At 40.2% G+C, this 18526-nt stretch overlaps 1 protein-coding gene across 1 annotated transcript in view; it reads left to right on the plus strand.

Annotated features, from left to right (window-relative positions):
• Positions 1-17405, plus strand: part of TMPRSS7 (transmembrane serine protease 7) — a 33565-nt gene extending 16160 nt beyond the window's left edge. The window contains exons 9-18 of the mRNA XM_086762874.1: positions 938-1050; positions 2684-2790; positions 6136-6272; positions 7403-7510; positions 8833-8943; positions 10075-10191; positions 11715-11892; positions 12069-12337; positions 14891-15027; positions 17235-17405. Coding sequence (XP_086619000.1) covers positions 938-1050; positions 2684-2790; positions 6136-6272; positions 7403-7510; positions 8833-8943; positions 10075-10191; positions 11715-11892; positions 12069-12337; positions 14891-15027; positions 17235-17405 — 1448 coding nt within the window. The remainder of the gene's footprint in view (positions 1-937; positions 1051-2683; positions 2791-6135; positions 6273-7402; positions 7511-8832; positions 8944-10074; positions 10192-11714; positions 11893-12068; positions 12338-14890; positions 15028-17234) is intronic.
• Positions 17406-18526: the final 1121 nt, after the last annotated feature.

Raw genomic sequence — 18526 nt, forward strand, 5'->3', positions numbered from 1 at the left:
CAGGTGTAGCGCTGCTCTGGCCTCTCTCCTGGTTCGGGACTCGGTGATGGTGTTAAAGGTGGATGGAGTTCAGCACTGAAAAGTACTTTCAGAAAATAAAACCTCAGTAGCTTTGTTTGCATTTTCTGTCGATCTCTGCCTCCTCATTAACACAAAAGAGCCAGTTACGTTTGTGCGTCAAGTCCATCATCTGCTTTTTATTGCCTTAAGCTTTGAGAAGTGGTTAGAAAATAATCACAAATAGTACAAGGAACACCACACTAGTAGCACAAGGAGAAAAATCTAACACAATCCAGTGCAAGGAAATTCAAGCTGCTCAAAAATATACTGCATGATTTCCATGTTGAGAGCAATTAAGCACTAAAATACCATCACAAAAGCATGTGATGAATTCTCCATCATGAGTAACTTTAAATTCAGGGCTGTTATGTTTGGTTGGTTTAAATTCAGGGTGGGATTTTCTTAGGGTTTTTTTTGAGTGCGTGTATTTTGTCTTTAATGAATTATCTACCTCCATTAAGTAGTCATTAAAGGAAATTTTTGTTTCCAGGAGTCTGATTAGATTAGCATGTTGTCCGTTTCTCTTCTAACTCGCTGCATTTTAAGACTAGAGATCCTCGTGTACTACTGCAGTGTGAATATATTGATGTGTGGCACTGTTCACTGAGCCTTGCTTGCAGAACTGCCTATGGTGAAACAGATATAAAGCTTCACAACATTTTCCCCTGGTCCTGCAGAGCCCAGCAAGCATTCCTAGATTTTTACATCCCTTGACTGTCTGCATCATTGGGAGGGGTATCTTCTTACAACATTAACCTAGATAAATATAATTCCTAAGCTACCCTGTTTTGCATTAAAGGCTTCTGAGAAATTTGGATGCTTAGCTTTGCTGAAAGTATTTTGTTTAACAACTTTTGTGTCCTTTTTTTTTTCCTAGTGTGTGGAAAAGCAATAGCGACAAAAGAGAAAATCGGCTATGAAGGGAGAATCACAAGTCCATATTACCCGAGCTATTACCCTCCAAAATGTCTTTGTGCATGGAACTTCCAGGTAACATGGATTTCTTTCTCTGTTAGGCACTGATGTGTGTTTTGGGAACGCAGAGCCTGTAAGTATAGCAAAAATAGTTGTGTAGGGAGTAACCTGCATCCTTACAGATGTGGCAGTTTGTAGACATGACATAGCTGAATAGCTCTCTGTACTCAGGATTTTTGTGGGTTTTTTTTTCTGTGCACTTTTTCTTAACAAAGAGAATATAGTTCCTAAGCTGTTCTATTAATAAAGGCAAAGAGCTGAGGTAAGGTTTGATGTTTAGCGTGCAGAATTTTTGATGGCAGAGAATGTAAGAGTTTACTGTTTTAATTCCCCTCTTAACACTCCCCAAAATCTGGAAAAAAAAGTGTGTACAAAAGAGTCCTCTGACCTAGTTAATACTACTGCTTCTCTGATATCTCTTCTCATTCTATTTTGTTATGCTTAATAAATTAAATTTTTGTCTTCTAAGATGGTCTATCCTATCAGCACAATCCCACAGGCTGGTTTTTTTTGGTAACCTTTTTCTGCATATTTTCAGGTGCTTTTCTGAAAGCAAATGACCAAAAGTTTGCATCTATTTGAAATAGTTTTACCATGCCTTGTTTGATGACATTAGAATTTCCCTATTGATGCTGCTAAAATACACTCTTTAACATGGTTTGCCATTGAGTGTTTTCATATGGCAATGGATGCAATGCAGTCCACTGTTTACCCACCTTTCTGCTTATGCTACTCATGTCTGATTAAGCCAGCAGTTGCCCATGTTGATTCACACTGATCTGAATGGAGTCCAGCTAGCCACGACCTACAGCCTCTTCCTCCTCTAGAAAACTAAGGCGATTACTTTTTTGCTTAAATTCATGTCTTCAATTCATCCTGGACTTCTGACGGATGAGTTTCTCAATACTTAACATGGGCAGCCCCCAATACTTATTTCTTGAAACAGTTTAATTTCCTGGTAGTTCAATGCTGAAATTTCCCTCATTTCCCAAGTCATGTTTTCTGTAAGATAGGAAAAAAAATCTCCGTTTCTGGATTCTTGTACTGAACCAGCCCTTGTTTTTGCAAGACAAGGCAATGTTCTTGTAAAAAGATTCTGTTCCTTTTAATAATGGAAATTCTAATTAATTGTGAACCCTCATGATACTGCAGGGCTTAAAAACCTTTATAAAATGCTAAGGAGTGCTTGGCTAAGAAGGTGCTAGCAGAAGACTACAATATTGTGGTGGAAATAACTCTTAGCATTACAAAGGTGACACAGGTATTCAGTGCAGTATCTAAGCTAACAATCTGCTGGGGCTGTCTGTCCCCACACAAGTAAATTTGGATGTCTTTGAGTGCTTTGATCTTGATAGAAAAGCTGCTTTCTATCTATGGCCAGTGGCCTTTTGAAAATGAAAGGACTGTTGGCTAGAGGGGTAGAAAGCCTGCAGCTGCAGTAGGGCTTTGCCAGAATTGGTTTTACTCAAGACTGAATAGCTGGCAGGTGTCTCAAGTGCTGGTTGTTGAGCTGGCAAAGCCAGCACAGCTCCCAGAGCCTGGCATTGCCAAGCACGGTAATTGCTGAGAGAAGTCTAAAGACTTTCATGTACTACCTACCTAAAAGGAAGAAGAAGACTGCTTGCACTGTCTTTCTTGCTCACAACAGACTCCACAGAAGAGCCTTGGTATAGCTCTGAAGTTTCATAACTATACCATCAGTGAGAAGAATATTAAAGGCTGTGAGCGAGGATGGTGGAAAATTAATGAACACATGTAAGTACTTCTGCATGGGTTATTAAAATGACTACCAAAAGAAACCTTCCCGTCACTACTGCAGCCCACTTGGAGAGTTTCTACAAAGAACTCACCTGCGTCTCTTACCATTCTTCCTTCACTTTGGCTGACAATGTAACTGAATATTCACAAAACACACCCTCCCTACCACCCCTTCACCCCGCCCCCCCCGCCCCGTGTTATGTTATATATATAAAAATTCTATTGAAAAGTACCAGAAAGCTGAAAATAACGTCCCTTGGTCCTCTTTGAAGAGAAAGAAATGGGAAAAGTGGATGAAGATAGATGTCTGGTGAACCCTGAAAAAATTCTGGGTTTTCTGGCGTTGCTAAACGAAGTCTGTAAAAACCCTTTTAAGTGTAACTTGAGTCTATGATTGCTCACAAGAACGGCGAACCTAATTAACTTCTCAGTCAAAGCTGTTACAATGAGAATATTGGGAGTAGAACAGTAACTACTTCCTCATTCCAGTCACTGGCTCTTGAAAAAGAAACTGCACAGATTGGCTGCCAGGGTACACCATATTTCTTAAGTGTTTTTTTACTGAAATATTGCTGCTATTTTTTAAATTAAAATACCAATGCTTTCCCATGCACATCATCCACTCATTTTTTCCCTCAGTTTTTTAAGTCATCTTTCAATCACTGGATGATGGGGCAAGGTTAGATTTAGGATGTTGGATTTTTTAAAAATTTTTTTTAAAACTTTGTTCAAATGGAAACCTCTGTGAGATCAGACTTGAAACTGAATTTCTGAACTCACTACTGAAATTAAACAAAGTCAATCAGGCCTTTAAGAGTGTAAATATAACTGAAAGAACTACAGAGAGGAGAAAAAAAGATTCTCTTTTCTTTGATACCATGTTATACTTACATAGGGAAAATTCAGGTTGTCTAACACTCCTAAAATTGTGTCTTGATGGAAATTGGTTGCTGGACTAGATGGGCCCATAAAAACACCAGTCAAAAAAGACATTTGATGTGTTTGTGGGTATTGTTGACGTTCTTTTTATGACAAAATTAGGAAGATTTAAGTTGTTAGGGGTGGTGGAACTATGAATCAAAGGCAAAATCTGGAGATAAAAATGAATGATGGGTTCATATTATAAGGACTCTTTATATGAAAGAGCAGCTTTTAAAAAAAGCCTACCAATTATACATTCCACTGAATCAAATGTCAACTTATGGGACAGGATGCCCAGGCTTACTTTCTCTCTGTAGCAATGGCACGGAGTTACAGATGGTGCCTTGCAGCTTCAATTTGTTCTGAACCTGGAGAAATGGCTAGTAAAACACCAGCAGAAGGGTCTCGGGGATCTGTAGCTCCGTCTTACAAATCCCACAAGAATATGGCATTTCTCGCTGTGTACAGGAGATAACTTCCTTGATGTAGCTTCCACAGATGGGCAGAGCTTCCTCTACTTCTGGTGACATGAGAAGTGGTCAATGCAGCCTGGGTTTTTTTTTTTTTTTGTTTGTTTTGTTTTTGTTTTTTAAACAGTGCTAAGGTTTCTTAGAGGCAAGTTGTCTAAGTCATTGACAGAAGAAAAAAACACAGAAAATGTCTGTGGGATAATTGAGGGGAATCAGATGGTTAGGTGGCATTTTGCTATGCACTTTGGCAGCCTGTTTTAGGTTGGGAACATGGATGACAGAGACACTAAAATGAGTGAGACTAAGACTTCCTGTAGCAGGAAGTCTTCACTCTTAGCCCTGATAGATAATGTTGTTTTGTTTTGTTTTCCTGTCAATTAACTTTACTATAGTAGAAAGTTGTTACATTAATTTTCTTCTTTGCATCTGTTTTCAGTATGTAGAAGAGGAGCCTATTTTTTAAATTTGTATTTTTCGTGTTGCTGGAACAGAATCTCCTAGATCTGTTAAGAGAATATTTCATTTACACAGGAAACAAAGCACATATGGAAACATATGAATGAGCATGGCCATTCCCTATGGCACTCTTCAGCGGGGTGCACAGGACACCACAAAAGATCTATTCACATGGAAATTACTGCCCAGTTTCCCTGCGTTCCTTGACATGAAGAGCAGTCCTGGTGCAATGCCTGGTGTTACCAAAATAAACAAGGGAAATATTTACCTCTGGAAAATAGTCCATTTAACAATACAATAATCCATTTCCATGTTCTTGGAGTTCATTCTAACCCAGTGTCTGACTTCACACTGCTGTCAAGCAAGTGTGTATGCCAACTGTTCTGTCAATACAGCTGTTTCTCCTCTTAAATCTATTTAAACTGATAAGTACTTTTCTTGACAGTAGTCCTAAAGCCAATTTTTTTTTTAAGTGCTGCATTTTTGGGGTGCTTTATTGGAACAGGAGAGGGTCCTTATTTCTACTTGTAGAACAACATGTACTGTCAATGTTCATAGTTTTGCTACATTTAAATCTGGCTCCAGTTTTTAAATCACCATCCAGCATTATTTCCTTGTTAAAGAGTTGTTTGGGGCTTTTATTTGGAGGAGAGGAGTGTAGGGCTTGTTTTTTGTGTGATTGTTTTGGTTTTTTTTCCCAGCCAGAGTAGCATCTAAATGTTGGTTGCAACATCTTTGGCATCTTTGATGAAAACGGCAATAGAAATGCATTAGCAATGGAAGCATTAAATGTTTCCTGGTATCAAGGAGCAGTTAGGTTTCTCTGAGTTAAGCTGCACCTAGGCAGAAGTCCAAGGAAGCTCTTTACCAAAAAGGCAACTTAAAGTAGATGTGCACTCAAGAGATTTTTTTATTGGTTTTTTTTTAATCTAAACTAGTTGTTTGAAGATATGACTTTCAAAAGTAAAATTCCAGAATGTTAATGGTGAATGCAGACTGGGTGACTACTTAGAAATATTTTCAATTTCCCTAAATCTATTCCCCTCTGCTTCCAAAGCGGTTGGACTAATTTTATCCCAATGCCTTTGTGCCTTCTTCAGAGGCAATCCTCAAAATGAGAGCTGCTAAATTTGCTGTCCACTGTACTGACATTTCCCCTCCCACTAAACTTATTTAAGTCTTCCCAAAAATCCAAATCTTTTGAAAACAGATATCAGAAGTGGTGGCAAAAGTACCCCTGTTTGTCTTGATAAATATCTTCATTACATCTCTATTCCTCTAGACTTTCTGGCAAAATATTCTTACATGTGTATGGCCGTGAAGGATTATGACCAGCTTTTGGGGAATTTGGGCACTGTTTCAGATTTTGGTCCTTTAATTAAAGTGTGACAGCTGACTGTATTGCTGAATTTCAGTGATGTTGACATTTTAATTGTATGTATGTAAGGCAATTTTGATGTGAAGGCTGCTCTAGAACTCAATTGAACACTTTTAGGTACTGCGGTTACTATGTGGATCACCAAACTGTCTTCCATGTTGCAAGTTCTGCTGTCAACATCGAGCTTCAGTGCAGTTCAAAGGTGTCAGAGAAGCCACTTCTGGTGGAGTACGGCAACTATAACATCAGTGAGCGTAAGATGGATTTTCTCTTTCAGCCCATCTTTGCACTTCAGACCTGTGAAGGAGTGTTTTTCATGTTCAGTAGGACTTAATTAGGTTTACACAGGAAATTATCTGTTGAGGTTTTGCTTATTTTCTTTTATAATCTTACTAAGTCAGATGGCTAGCAAGCAAAGAGACTTTTCTAGCTCATCTAGGCTACGCAGCTAAGGTTTGTGGGCACGTGCAGCATCCTCTGGTTTCCTGTACGCGCACATACTGCTGTCTTCTGCACGGTTCTTAAAGCTTCCTGAGGGGCTATGGCCACGGTGCAGTCAATTGAAATCTGCTGTTCCTGTTTGTTTTCATCCCCAAAGTTTTGTTTACAATGTTTCTGTTACTAAAAAGACTTCCAGATGATGAATAGACAGTACCAACCAACCAACTGCTTATTCCAGTCTTTGCATCAGTTTAAATATTTTCTGTGGAAGGAGAAATCTGATCTGAAAAACACCTCAAAAAGTTGGTAAAACACTCTACCAACTGTGAGATTTTTCAGGTTCTGGAACAGACAACTGTTTACTGATACTTTTCCCCCTATGTTAATTTTATATATTAATAAAGTAATAGAGAAGTAATGGCTTCCAGCTGTAGCTACTTGTCACATTAGAGGAATTTTATGCATTGCATAGGTATGAAGTACACAAAAAGATGGTGACTTCATTATTTTATTATAAAAGACAAACATTTCTGTAATTCCTAAGTCGCCTCAATACACGTTACTAACTGAAGTTGCAAAGTGCTGCAAATTTTGGTTATTGAAAGTGAGACTGTCCTTTTAAAAGAAGACAGCATTCTAAGCTGTCTTGTGTTGTACTATGTCAGATCTGGTCTAGTCCTAGTGCAGAGCCTGCAGTACATATTGTAGTCTGTATTTCAGTAACAGCTGTATTTGAACTTTAGAAATGTTTTTTTTTTCTTCTTTTTTTAAATCCCTGTTTTCAACATCTGAACTCAATTGAAGTTCAGATTGAATGCATTCAGACTATTAAATTTAGATTAATTTTACCATTCCTTGGAACAGCTTAGTGACTGTAAATTGAAACAAACCAGCAATGTTTTGGAAAAGGAAACTTTTAAGTTGTTTTTGTTTCTGCCTCCAGCATGTCCACCTGGACATTTCAAGTGTTCTACTGGCTTATGCATTCAGCAGATGCAGCGTTGTGATGGGATAAACAACTGCTTCGATGGAAGCGATGAACTCTTTTGTGGTTTGTATTCACTTACCAGAGATCTTGACTGGAAAACTCAATGAATGTATTCTCTAGTCTTAGAAGGCTACTGAAACAAGGTCAAATTCTTTTTAGAGGGGAAAAAAAAAGAGATGTTTCCAGCTTTCTTTGTATCTCCAGATACAGACTGTTAGTCAGTCTCAAGTGCTTAATTCATAGTTAATTAGCAAGGGACAGAACTGAGAATGAATAAGGTATGGCACTGGAAAGCACGAAGAAGAAAGTTAGATGTCCAAAAATAGCAGTAATAGGCTATGTTTTAGTTTTTCCTCATGTGATAAATGCTGGTAATTATAAATTTCTGTTCTATTTTGAGATTAGTTATTTTATTTTCATGGGGGAATGACAAATTTTGGTGCATAGAGTAAATAAGAGTGATAATAAATGTCCATGGTGAAAGAGGGTTAGAACTTGGGCCACTCCACTTTGGGTGATGTGTGAGCTGGGAATGAGAGATAAGGAATTGGGTGGGTGGTCGCACTCAAAGAGTTATGGGCAATGGCTTGATGTCCAAGTGGAGACCGGTGATAAGTGACGTTCCTCAGGGGTCAGTATTGGGACCAGCCCTGTTCAACATCTTTGTCAGTGACATGGACAGTGAGATAGAGTGCACCCTCAGCAAGTCTGCCAACGACACCAAGCTGTGTGGTGTGGCCAACATGCTGGAGGGAAGGAATGCCATCCATAGGGACCTTGACAGGCTGGAGAGGTGGGCGTGTGTGAAACCCATGAAGTTCTACAAGGCAAATTGCAAGGTCTTGTACATGAGTTGGGGCAACCCACGGTATCAATACAGGCTGAGGGATGAAGGGATATAGAGCAGCCCTGAGGAGAAAGACTTGGGGGTACTGGTGGATGAAAAACTGGACATGAGTCATCAATGTGTGCTTGTAGCCCAGAAAGCCAACTGCATCCTGGGCTGCATCAAAAGAAGTGTGGCCAGCAGGTCGAGGGAGGTATTTCTCCCCGCTCTACTCCACTCTTGTGAGACCCCCATCTGGAGTATTGCGTCCAGCTCTGGAACTCCCAACGTAAGAAGGATGTGGATTTATTGGAGGCAGTCCAGAGGAGAGCCACAAAGATGATCAGAGGGCTGGAGCTCCTCTCCTAGGAGGACAGGCTGAAAGAGTTGGGGCTGTTCAGCCTGGAGAAGAGGAGGCTCTGGGGAGACTTTATAGCAGCCTTCCAGTACCTAAAGGGGGCTGATAGGGAGAATGAAAGTGATACCCAGGCGTAGTTAGAAGGGTAGTGTTAACATTACAAGCATGCTTCTGTAGCTGACCCAACTTACGTTTTTAAAGTTGTCCCTGAGTGGAACTGTAACTCCAGCTTCGCAATACAGGATAACCTGCTTGCCTGCAACGGAGTAAGTGATTGTGAGAATGGAGAAGATGAGCAGAACTGCACACACAGTAAGCCTACTCTTTTGATTTTTTTTTTTCTTCTGTCATCTATCCAATCCTAACTTGAATACTGGATGCTGTATTCAAAGAGTTAAAATGCACTACCAAATCTAACCCAGGCTATATAATTCTGTTCAGTTTTCTGGTATGCTTATAAATAAGTGGTTGATGATTTTTAAACTGTTTCTTTTTAATGTGCTTATGAACATCTGTTTCACCAAAATAATGGCAGAAGAATTAAGTACTCTGGGTGCAGGAGGGCGATCTAGAGATTTAAGGATTGAATCCCAGATTTTATCTCTTTAAAGCATGATTTGTGCAAATTATTTCCTGGAACTGTTTTACCATCTGTAAAATAACTATTAAAAAGCTCTTTCTCCTGAGCAGTTTTCAGAGTTATAAGGTTAATGTGTTTAAAATGCTATGGAAGCTATAAAATTAGCATTAGGCGTATGAAAGTTTTGAGTCCAACATTTCTTTAACTTTTTAGAATAAATGGACACCTTGATATATGAAAGGCAGCACAACTGGGAAGTGCTGCAAGTAACTTTTTTTTAAGAAATGGAAACTTTTTAAACTGCTTGACTAGATAGTCTGTGTAAATGATTACAGGATACTTCTGTGTGTTGACAAGAAAAATAGATTGAGTTTGAGTGGCCTCATTTATTGCGAGCCACAGAGAAATAGGAAAACACCAAGGTTGAGGCTGCAGTTTAACTTAATACAATTAGTGAGACTGCTTTCACTACTGTCTTTTATTTCATCTTTAATAGAGAAATATAAAGCAAGAGTTCTTCCAGAGTAATGGATGCTTATTTCTAGCCTAATACTTGCTCTACAACTAAGTTTTCGCTAATATATCCCTGTTCATTAGTGCTATGGGAAAGGATGGGAGGAAATCTTTGTTCAGACTCAGTCAGTTTGTTGCAAGCCTTAGTAGAGATGCAGTTCTACCTGAATAGTTTATGTGACGTTTATGTGATTTAAGCCATCCCAGACTAAGTGGTCTTTTGCTCCTATCTATTAATACCAGTATGAAACTTTTATCTGTGCAGATATGTCTTCGCATGTTAAGCTGAGCCAATAATGTTGTGGTTTGTTGTTGTTTCTTTTTTTTCCCCCTCTCCGCAACTGTTTCAGGTATTCCTTGCACCAACCACACATTTAAGTGCAGGAATAACATTTGCATTAGGAAACAAAACGCAAAATGTGATGGGACTGTGGATTGTATTGATGGAAGTGATGAAAGCAGCTGCAGTAAGTCCTTCTCAAATATTCATCTTTTTGAACTTTGAACTTTTTACACAATAAAGCCCTTTATTTCTTCCTGTTTTGGAGTGGGTACAACTCATGCAGGGGGTATTGAGTTTTTATTGCGTCCTCTCAATGACAGCAGGGTAATGATCAGCTGCTGGTTTACTTCAGGTCTGGCTGCAGAATTTCTTAAATTCTTGTGGGAGGGTGAGCTTACTGTTACGGGGAGTCTTAGTCAGCTGTAATGCTTGTTGTACCTATCTTAAGGAGCAGGGTAGCAGGGTTAATTGCAGAGTGAACTTGGCTAGCTAGTAAGGCAGCATTTTTTTTTTGCCCTCAGCAGTGTCAGGTGCTTCTGTTGGACTCAGACTGTATTTGGACTTCAACAGTGACATAGCGGCCATGAGATAAAAACCACAAACTTTTCACTTCTCTGTCTCTTCTGGATGGTGAAGACCCGTATATTTCCTAGTATCAAGCTAGATTCTAGTCTCAAATCTTCCTAAAGTCACCTCTGTACAAGCTTTTCAGTTTGTTTTGCTGTAAAGTGAACAGGTGATTTTTACTGTAGTGGCAATAGAAGTAGAGTTAGGATTAGTTGCTTAAACTGAATATTCTTGGGTATTTTGTCCAGCCCTCAGCTGTTTCTGGTATGCTACCTGTGTGTCAAATCTGCCAGCACCTGCCTTGGATCCAGTAGGACACATTAAAAGAGTAGCTATAGGCCTACTTGTGTTTGGAAAATGTTAATGGTGCTTTTGACTCTTTGGCTGAGTGCTGGAAAGAGCCCAGAAACACTAACCGCTGTGTGCGGGACTGTGGGACTGAAACTCTTGAGCAGAGGCTTTCTGTACAATGCACTAGGGATGGGCATAAGGCCCTACAGAGGAGTCTTTCTCCTTTGCACTTCAAATTACAGTGTGCAGTTTTTTGTACTGAGACATTAGTTAGTAATATACAACTTTTTCAGACTTTCAGTTGTTTCCATGCAAATGAATGACTGGACCACCTAGTATTTGAAATAATAAATGACCAAACTCCACATATGTGGCTGCTACTATAAACATTTTTCTTGTATCGTTCTCACTGTTTTGGCAAGAAATAAGTGTCCTGATGATGCTGAATTTCCTTCCTTCCTCCCTGATGGACTCCTTTCAGTCTAGGGCTGACAGTATGAAAAAGAGATAAGGGATTGTCTATTTTTATATATTCATTTTGATTCTTATTAAGTCAATGGATCCTTTGACGTTTCTGACACGAAAAATATTTAGAGGCCAACTTTTGCAGCAGAGCTAGAAGAGAAACTTATTAGATTTCCCAGGCCGGGACCTTTTTTTTTTTATGGAGTCACCTCTTGTTTCATGAATAGAGTAGCCAAATCAATAAGTATTCTGATTAGAGCAGGACAAGGAAATAGATTTCAAAATGTTTCAAAGTGCAAAATTCTTTCATGCTTTATGTGAGAAGCACTCTCGTTAAAGGAAAGAACTGGTGATGGGGACTATAACCTGAAATATCACTTGCAGGTTGTGGCAGCAGCAAGAGCAGCAATCCCATCTCTCGGATTGTAGGCGGTATGAACACTGAGGAAGGTGAATGGCCCTGGCAGGTCAGCCTCCATTTTGTGGGAGCCGCTTACTGTGGGGCATCAGTGATATCGAAAGAATGGCTTGTGTCTGCAGCTCACTGCTTTCAAGGGAGCAAGTAAGCAGCCTTCCCCCTAAATCTGTCCCAGACATTGCCACTGTCCCCAAATGCTTTTACCTTCCAGAGTTTGAACCACACTGAAGTGGGATATGCCCTCATCTTTCACCTGCCCTGCTGTCAGAGATGTTTTGGGGAACTTTTTAGAGATGGCTTGTTTATTTGCTCCCAATCAGGCTGGCTGATCCCAGAGCATGGCGTGCTCACCTGGGGATGCAAACGCAAGGCCGTGCAAAGTTTGTATCTGCAGTGAGAAGAATCGTTGTCCATGAATACTACAACAGCAGAAACTACGACTATGACATTGCATTACTGCAGCTGAACAAGCCGTGGCCAGACACAATGAGCCATGTCATCCAGCCAATCTGCGTGCCTCCCTTTTCACACAAAACCCACAGTGGTGACAAGTGCTGGATAACAGGTTGGGGCCAAAAGCAGGAAGCGGGTGAGTTCTGTAGCTTCAGTTGAGCTAATTCTATTCCCAGCTGAACAGCATCCTTCACAGCTGTGAGCGTGTGTGCAGGACACTTGCTTTTGTTGCATGGCTGAGTGGTGCAGAACATCATAATGCTTTTAACTTACTGTCCTATGAAAGTAGGTTCCTGCATGCACATACCTTCATACGCTTAGGAGAACTGGCTGCTGGTCCTGTGGATCTGGAACTCCAGCATGCTCGTGTTGTTAGCTAAGACTTACAGGGAGCTACGCTTGCCCCAAAATAACACGGTATTTTGTTTCACTTTTGTTACCCTTGGAGGTGTATTGGCACGCTGAAATGGACCCTAGCATGCTTGCCTTAGGAGAATGAGACTGCTAAGTCTCTTTCCTCCTGCCTTCAGCCTCTGTAGGCTGAACAGTCCTGTAGCGCCCACCCCAGCTGTGAGGTGCCAGCGCCATCCTTGGAGTGTGGCTTGGCAAAATGGCCACTCCGTTGACAAAATGGCTGCCCTTGTAATGGTGGGCTGCCCCCATGGCAGGGGGCACCGGCTTCTCCTGAGCTGCCTCTGGTGCGAACACTGGTATCTTCTGCCCATCTTGTGGCCGCTTTCCTAAAGCCCTTCCAGTGTAACCATAGGGTGTGATGGCTTCCCTCAGCGTAAACCATGTAACTGCCACCACACCAAGCCCCAGGTCTGCCAGCAAGGGCCTGGCCCGGGTGGTTTGCCTCGCCTGCCCTCTCAGAGCTGCTGGCACTGTGCTGGCCCGGCTGCCCTGCTGCTCTTGAATTGTAGGAGAGGCAAATGTGTGGTGCGAGGCAGCAGCAGGTAGTTAACCTCCAGCATTTTGACGTGATGCTAACAGCCAAAATTGCCACCTGCTAAATTACAGAAAGGACCATATTTTGAGATATATCCAAGTTCTTTATGCCGCCAAAAGAGCAATTGGCATTCTGTAACTCTGACTCATAATTTTATTTTTGATCCAGCACCTTCAGAGACAGTGTCATAATTGCAAATATGTCTTGTGATGATCCATATAGAATCAAAGAATCATAGAATGGTTTGGGTTGGAAGGAACCTTCAAAAGTTATTTAGTCCAACACCCCTGCAAGGAGCAGGGACATCTTCAACTAGATCAGGTTGCTCAGAGATGCCTCCAGCCTGGCCTTGAATGTTTCCAGGGATGGGGCATCCACCCTCTCCCTGGGCAACCTGTACCAGTGTTCTACCACCCTCAGTGTAAAAACATTCTTCCTTATGTCTAATCTGAATCTACCTCCCTCTATTTTGAAACCATTACCCCTTGTCCTATTGCAACAGGCCCTACTGAAGAGTTTCTCCCCTTTAGATACTGGAAGGCCGCTATAAGGTCTCCCCGGAGCCTCCTCTTCTCCAGGCTGAACAGCCCCAACTCTCTCAGCCTGTCCTCATAGGAGAGGTGCTCCAGTCCTCTGATCATCTTTGTGGCCATCCTCTGGGCTCGCTCCAACAGTCCATGTCCTTCTTATGTTGGGGGCTTCAGAGCTGAACATAGTACTCCTCAGAATCACCTCCCTTGACCTGCTGGCCACGCTTCTTTTGATGCAGCCCAGGATGCTGTTGGCCTTCATTGATGACTCATGTCCAGCTTTTCATCCACCAGTACCCCCAAGTCCTTCTTCTAAGGGCTGCTCTTGATCCATTCTCCACCCAGCCTGTATTGATATCATGGTTGCCCTGACCCACATGCAGCACCTTGCACTTGGCTTGGTTGAACCTCATGAGGTTTTCACAGGCCCACCTCTCCTGCTTGTCAAGGTCCCTATGGATGGCATCCCTTCCCTCCAACATGTCAATCACACCACACAGGTGGTGTCGTCAGCAAACTTGCTTGCTGAGGGTGCACTCTATCTCACTGTCCATGTCACTAACAAAGATGTTAGAGGGCCGGTCCCAATACCGACCCCTTAGGAACCTGTTACTGATCTCCACTTGGACATGGAGCCATTACCTGCAACTCTTTGAGTGTGGCCATAGAGCCAATTCCTTGTCCATCAAGTGGTCTATCTCTGAAATCCATGTTTCTCCAGTTTAGAGGCAAGGATGTCATGCAGGACAGTGTCAAATGCTTTCCACAAGTCCAGGTAGATGACATCAGTTGCTCTTCTCTTGCCCACCAATACTGAAACCCCGTCACAGAAGGCCACCAAATTGGTCACCAAATCTGACCACCAAATTGGTCATATACCTTTGTTAAATCCCATTTCCTTTTAAAAATAAAACCAGGACAAATAAAGAAGTCTTGAGACATTTTGCAAAAGGCATGAGAAAAAGCTTTTTGGCCATCCTTAGTGATTATGCTGTTGTATTTGATGTGATGAGATAACCAAGTTCACATTCCACAAATGCCCAATACTTAGAAGAGGCTTTTTTGCTATTGCAGTTAGTTGTCTGGAGTCTGGAATAACTTGGGTATCAAAAGTATCTGTGGATATTTTCTGAAGACTTCTTGTTTTGTATTTCAATAGATGAGTAAAATGCCAAGCTCTTTTTAATCATTCTTTCAATTTGTTTTCTAGATGATGAAGGTTCAGCAATTCTTCAGAAAGCAGAGGTAGAAATTATTGACCAAACATTATGTCATTCCACATATGGGATTATCACAGCTAGGATGTTTTGTGCGGGACTAATGTCTGGGAAAAGAGATGGGTGCAAAGTATGTATCCTAGCACACTTCACAGAGTTTACCTTGCCTTTCTTTGTTGCATGATGAGGTGTAAGAACTAACAGGCAGACCACTTCATGGTCCATGCACTTCAGTTTTGAAAAACAGTAATGTAAGAGTTGTTTATTAGCAAGTCTGTCATCTGGGTGTTTTCAGACTTTTACTGCTTTATGTGCATGAGCAGCATCACTAAGTTTCTGTTGCAGGCCAAGGGCCAGTCAGTTTGCAAATTCCAATAACAAGTTGAAGTCAGGCAATTTTTGGCACTAGAGTGTCTCAGTTGAAGAAAAAAAGCTGAGAAAGTAGCTTGTCTCTTTTCAGGATCCCTCCTTCCCCACTCCTCCGGGGCTATCTGATGAGATGCAGACTAGTAAGCATAAATTTTCAAATGTATAATATTCTGATCTTACAATGCTGAAAGAAAATAAATATGAAGTTCTGAATTAACTTCTAGTGAATAGCAGTAAAATTATAGATACATACACCCCCATATATATAGTTATATAAGATTTTATATATGTTGTATAATATATACTATATTATATAGAACTTACATATGTATTTACTACTCAAATAGTAGTAAATTTACTTTTAAATAGTAGTAAACCTACTATTTTTTAATGATGGAGATCTGGAACCCTGAGGATCATCTCGCTTTCACTGGACTACATAAAAGTGAGAGAGACCACAATGGCTCTCAGGGCAAGCAATGTCTGAGGGCTTTCTGAGGGAGTGTTATGCACCAGCTGCTTTTTAGAGATTAGCAAGACCGTTAACCTTAAGCTGCCTGGGTAATTTGTTTCTGCAGTTATCTCCCTGGCCACTCAAGATATAGCCAAGGCAAGGCATAATTTACAGGTCTTTTGGCTGCATTTCTGTAAGAACAAATAATATGTAACTCTGGCAGTTTGTTAGAGCTCATTGAAATGTGAGGTTTCTATTTTGTGAAAAAGGCTGGTGTTCCACTTTTCTTTTGTCCCAGGAATTAAAGAAACAAGTTGAAAGTTTGACTCTAAATGCAAAATCTTAATTGTCAAGGATGGAAAAAATGATCTTCTAAGTTAAATCTTTAACAATTTTGTGAGACGATTCAAGATAATCCTACTTTGAGCAGCAAGTGGCTTTACTAGGTCATCTCCTGATGTCCCTTCCAACCTTCATATCCTAAGATCCTAAAAAGTTAAAGCAAAATAGTTTGCTAGCTCTAACAAAATATATGTCTAGAAGGAAGGCACTTCTCTTGCAAAACATTTAAATTTCACCAAATGACTTTTTGCTTTTGGAAGTCCTTTATTGCATCCAATGTTTTGGTAAAGTTTAATTTGCTATCTTTTTCAGTGAAACTGTGTATACAGCAGAGTCTTATAGGAAAATATAAGTTTGGTCCAAGAAACTTTCCCCAAATGGTGGCACTTTTTTTTTTTTTTTTTTTTCCTGAACCTCTGCCAATATATTTTGGCAAAGGTTCAATAACACCCTATAAAGGAAGATCACTATTTGCTTTGTCTATTATGTAGTTATACCATCCTGTATACAGCTTTGAAGTCTATAACAGACTTCATTTTTAACTGCCCTAATTACAAAGACATGATGTGCCCCTAAATATTACATATTGTCTGATATCTACTAGAGAGCAACACTTGGGTTTTTTCCTTCTTAAAAAGCTACTAAAGAAACAAAAATCTCCCAGCAACTCAATTGAGGGATCCAATCTGTTTCCATTTACTTTTAATTTGAAAGAAGTTTAATCATTGTTAAACATTGTAAGTGTATTTTAATTTTGATTTTTTTTTTTTAAAAAAGTCAATTATTTTTGGGGTCATTAGATGTGTAACCTATAAACGAACATACATATTAAGTAGCAGATTTTGGGTTTAGCTATAAGTTTAAGGCTAGGAAACAAAACGTGAATTTCAAATCTAGTCCATGAAAAGTAATATCTTTTATTAGTGTATTTAAAGAGTGAGAGCTAGCCCTCTCTCCTATGGAAGAGCAAACTTCGGTACAACTGTGCAATCTCATCTGCTTCAAGAGAAAAAAAAAAACAAAACCTTTTGACTATCTGGTCGTTTGAGCTGTGTGAATGGGAAAATATAATTACTGCTGGAATTACTCAGGCAAAGTATCTCCTCTGGTATTTTGTCTCAGTTTTAATAATCTGTATTGTAAACACATACAACTCAATATATTCTTTCTAGGGTGATTCTGGTGGACCATTGTCATGTCAAAACAACAGAGATGGAAAATGGTTTTTGACTGGCATTGTTAGCTGGGGTTATGGATGTGGAAGACCAAACTTCCCAGGTGTCTACACAAGAGTGTCAAATTTTGCATCATGGATTCAGAAATATGTGCCTTCAGTCTTGTAATGTGAAAACTGTTTTCCTGGAATAAAACTTATCCTGGATATCTTCATTAAAAATCATATTTGGTAAAACTGTTTGGTGGTGGAATTTCTTTGCATGTCTCCCTGCTGATTCTGGAGTACACATATGGAAGTAACAAATACTCTTTGTTCAAACCTTCGTGGAAAAGGGAGAGACTGTTATTTGTGGTGGCTGTTTTATTATATCTGGAGACAAAGGAGGAGGGGCAATAATAATAAACCTCTGGCACTTTGTGTTTGTTTTCCAGGCACCAACTAAGTGCATATGCAATCATCTATTGGGAAGCCGAAGATACTATTGACCACTTAGAGACAGAGCTTAAGTCTTACTTAGTCATTTCCTCTGAGATGTTTATGGCCCAATATAGTAGCAATTGTGAAGTAGCATTCAACTGTTAGTACTCTTGCAAATACTACTTTCCCTACCTTCTCCACCAAGAACAGCTGACAGAGAGAAAGAAAGGGGGAATTGCAGAAAATGAACTCAATCCTGTCAAATCTGTAGGGCTCTCATTTTTGGAGATCAGAAGTTCTGTGGTTAAGCATGCAACAAAGCATTAGTCTTACTCCTTCTCCAACTTTGATTTTTAATTAACTCTTTTGTTTCCTGGCTTAATTTCCTCATATTCAAGTTCGTCCACCTGAGAATTTGAATTCTTTGTCTTCACGCAACCTTAACAAGGTGAATAAATATGGTGATTATTGCAATGATCTTGTCCTTGCCCAGATAAAACATGTGCTTTTACCCTCTGAGAGGTACTACTATGGAATTGAGTTCTCTGAAGGTATATAATTTTTTTAAAGTCCTGACATGATTTTTACTGATGGTGCAAAAGAGGTTTTATTTCCTCTAGGCCTTCTCTGTGGGTTTCTTTTCCATGAAGGAAGGGTCAAAGTATAAGTCAGTCAGCATGTTTTGTGTGTAGAGGAGTTAGGCTGTTGAAAAAAAGAGGACTTGAACAAAGAAGTCTGTTTACTGTTATAGCTTGCATTCCTGAGCTGTGAGGATTGCCTTCCAATTAATTCCTTTCGTAGTCTCCATGGCATGTGTGTTGGGGTTTGTTTGTTCCCTTTTTTGTTTTCTGGGGCTGAGGTTTCTTGGGC

Source organism: Chlamydotis macqueenii, chromosome 1 (genome assembly GCF_036417535.1).
Source record: "Chlamydotis macqueenii isolate bChlMac1 chromosome 1, bChlMac1.mat, whole genome shotgun sequence".
Classification (NCBI taxonomy): domain Eukaryota; kingdom Metazoa; phylum Chordata; class Aves; order Otidiformes; family Otididae; genus Chlamydotis; species Chlamydotis macqueenii.